Below are 1,754 nucleotides of genomic sequence, written 5' to 3' on the forward strand. Positions count from 1 at the left end.
ACTGCTGTACTTCGATGACCCACGAATCTGTATGTCAATGTCTGTATAATTGTGATATATCTGTTCAATGGAAATATTGAAATCAGATGGTTTATGTGTTTATATGATAGTGTATGTATTAGTGTATGTATTAGTATATGTATCATTTCCGTAAGTGTAATGTGCATGACATATCATTTTATCCTTGTTTTTCATCGAATATTAAAGTATAAAATGATACATCAAATAATAATACACAAATAATAACAAAAAATAATTAATTAGTAATGGTCATATATATGACGTCAATGTAACATCTAGTTGACGTCATATCGATGACGTCAACTTTTGGTATTACAAATGACGTCAAAATAACGTTCCATTTATGTCACTTGACGGCATTGTCATCAAAATCACTTCATAATCACGTCATTACCACGTGAGCTTGCTAGCTGGGTAGTATTCGCAGGTACATTTTCTTTGAATTCAAATTTTAAACGCACATCCACGGTGTCACTCTTGACGGACTCGTTTTGTCACGAACAGTCAATGATTACTTGAGGAAAAAGATCCCTAAAAGTATCTGTCCTGAATAACGTTTCACTCCTTTCGCAGGGGATTTGATAGTAAGATGTACGGAAACGTATGAACATATCGTACAAAATGGCGGTTCTGTGTTTGTTCCAATCTAGATTCAGATCATCGTACGGAAAAAATTCAGAATTCAGATAGAGTTTCACGTTGGTTAATTTACAATCATAGAGGTAAGTTTTACGTGCTGCCATGTTGTTTTTTCTATTAGTCTGCAGAGCAAAAATGACGTATCGCGGCTTTTCGAACTGAGTCGCAGTCTTGATAGCCCACGAGTGCTTCGTCGTGCTCGGCAATAGAGGATACTCGTACAGATCCCATGAACGGAAACTCATACTCAGATGTCGTCCGTTCTCCAAGGTACGCAGCATAGACAGTTTATTGACTTCGTTCAACGTAACGTGAGGCATTCGCCACTGTATCTTGAACAATTCAAGTTTCGGATTTTTCGCTATATCTCCCACAATGCAATTGTTGTCGTTGCGCGCTCGTATCAAAATCAATTCGTGTGGTAATCAACGCGTTGATTACCACACGTTTGTAATCTTCGCAAAAGCCAAACAACATGAACAACGGTACGTAAAAATTAAAATATTCATCATGTGCCACTAGTCTTCTTACAGTCTCTTCAAACACCGGATGTGGAAATCCGGCATTCTCCATATAATGTGCGAAGTCACCTGAAAACGATGCATAGCCCTTCAAAAGACTAGTGATTCCAACGTTTCTGTTACGATCAATCTCAGTACCATTGAGTTCGTATCGAATTTCCTCAAACATAAACGACACGCAATTATTTCCAAGCATTGGCCGCTGATCTTACATTTTCTTTGTTTGACGTCAATCTTCCTTCTGTTGCGAGTAGTGTTCTACGATTGAAAGTCTGGTTGGATAGGATAACACTAATCTTTGTAAAACTTGAATAATATTTAATGTAAAACTTGAGTACTTTTACAAAAGAAAAACTTATATGTACGGCAGAACCAAACGGTTGAATTAACGAATAATGAGAGAGCAGTTGGAAGTGTCTCCCTCGATGATACAAAGTCGATGCGCGCGTTATTACTAGTTCTAGTTACTGATGTCGCTACACGCGCTATTCAAACGCGAAAAATAAAGAAACAATGGCCTAGAGGTGCTAAAGATATTTCTATATTATTTTTACAGAAAAATATTAGCAAGAA

At 37.1% G+C, this 1,754-nt stretch overlaps 1 protein-coding gene across 1 annotated transcript; it reads right to left on the reverse strand.

Annotated features, from left to right (window-relative positions):
• Window positions 1-515: 515 nt before the first annotated feature.
• LOC108781652 (uncharacterized) lies at window positions 516-1,377 on the reverse strand. Its single transcript, XM_018549690.1, has 2 exons — window positions 1,102-1,377; window positions 516-992 (listed from the first exon to the last, which is right to left on the reverse strand). Exons 1-2 carry the CDS (start codon window positions 1,375-1,377, stop codon window positions 516-518), a joined length of 753 nt encoding a protein of 250 aa, XP_018405192.1.
• Between the last annotated feature and the right edge of the window lie 377 nt (window positions 1,378-1,754).

Source organism: Cyphomyrmex costatus, unplaced genomic scaffold (genome assembly GCF_001594065.2).
Source record: "Cyphomyrmex costatus isolate MS0001 unplaced genomic scaffold, Ccosl1.0 scaffold859, whole genome shotgun sequence".
Taxonomy (NCBI): domain Eukaryota; kingdom Metazoa; phylum Arthropoda; class Insecta; order Hymenoptera; family Formicidae; genus Cyphomyrmex; species Cyphomyrmex costatus.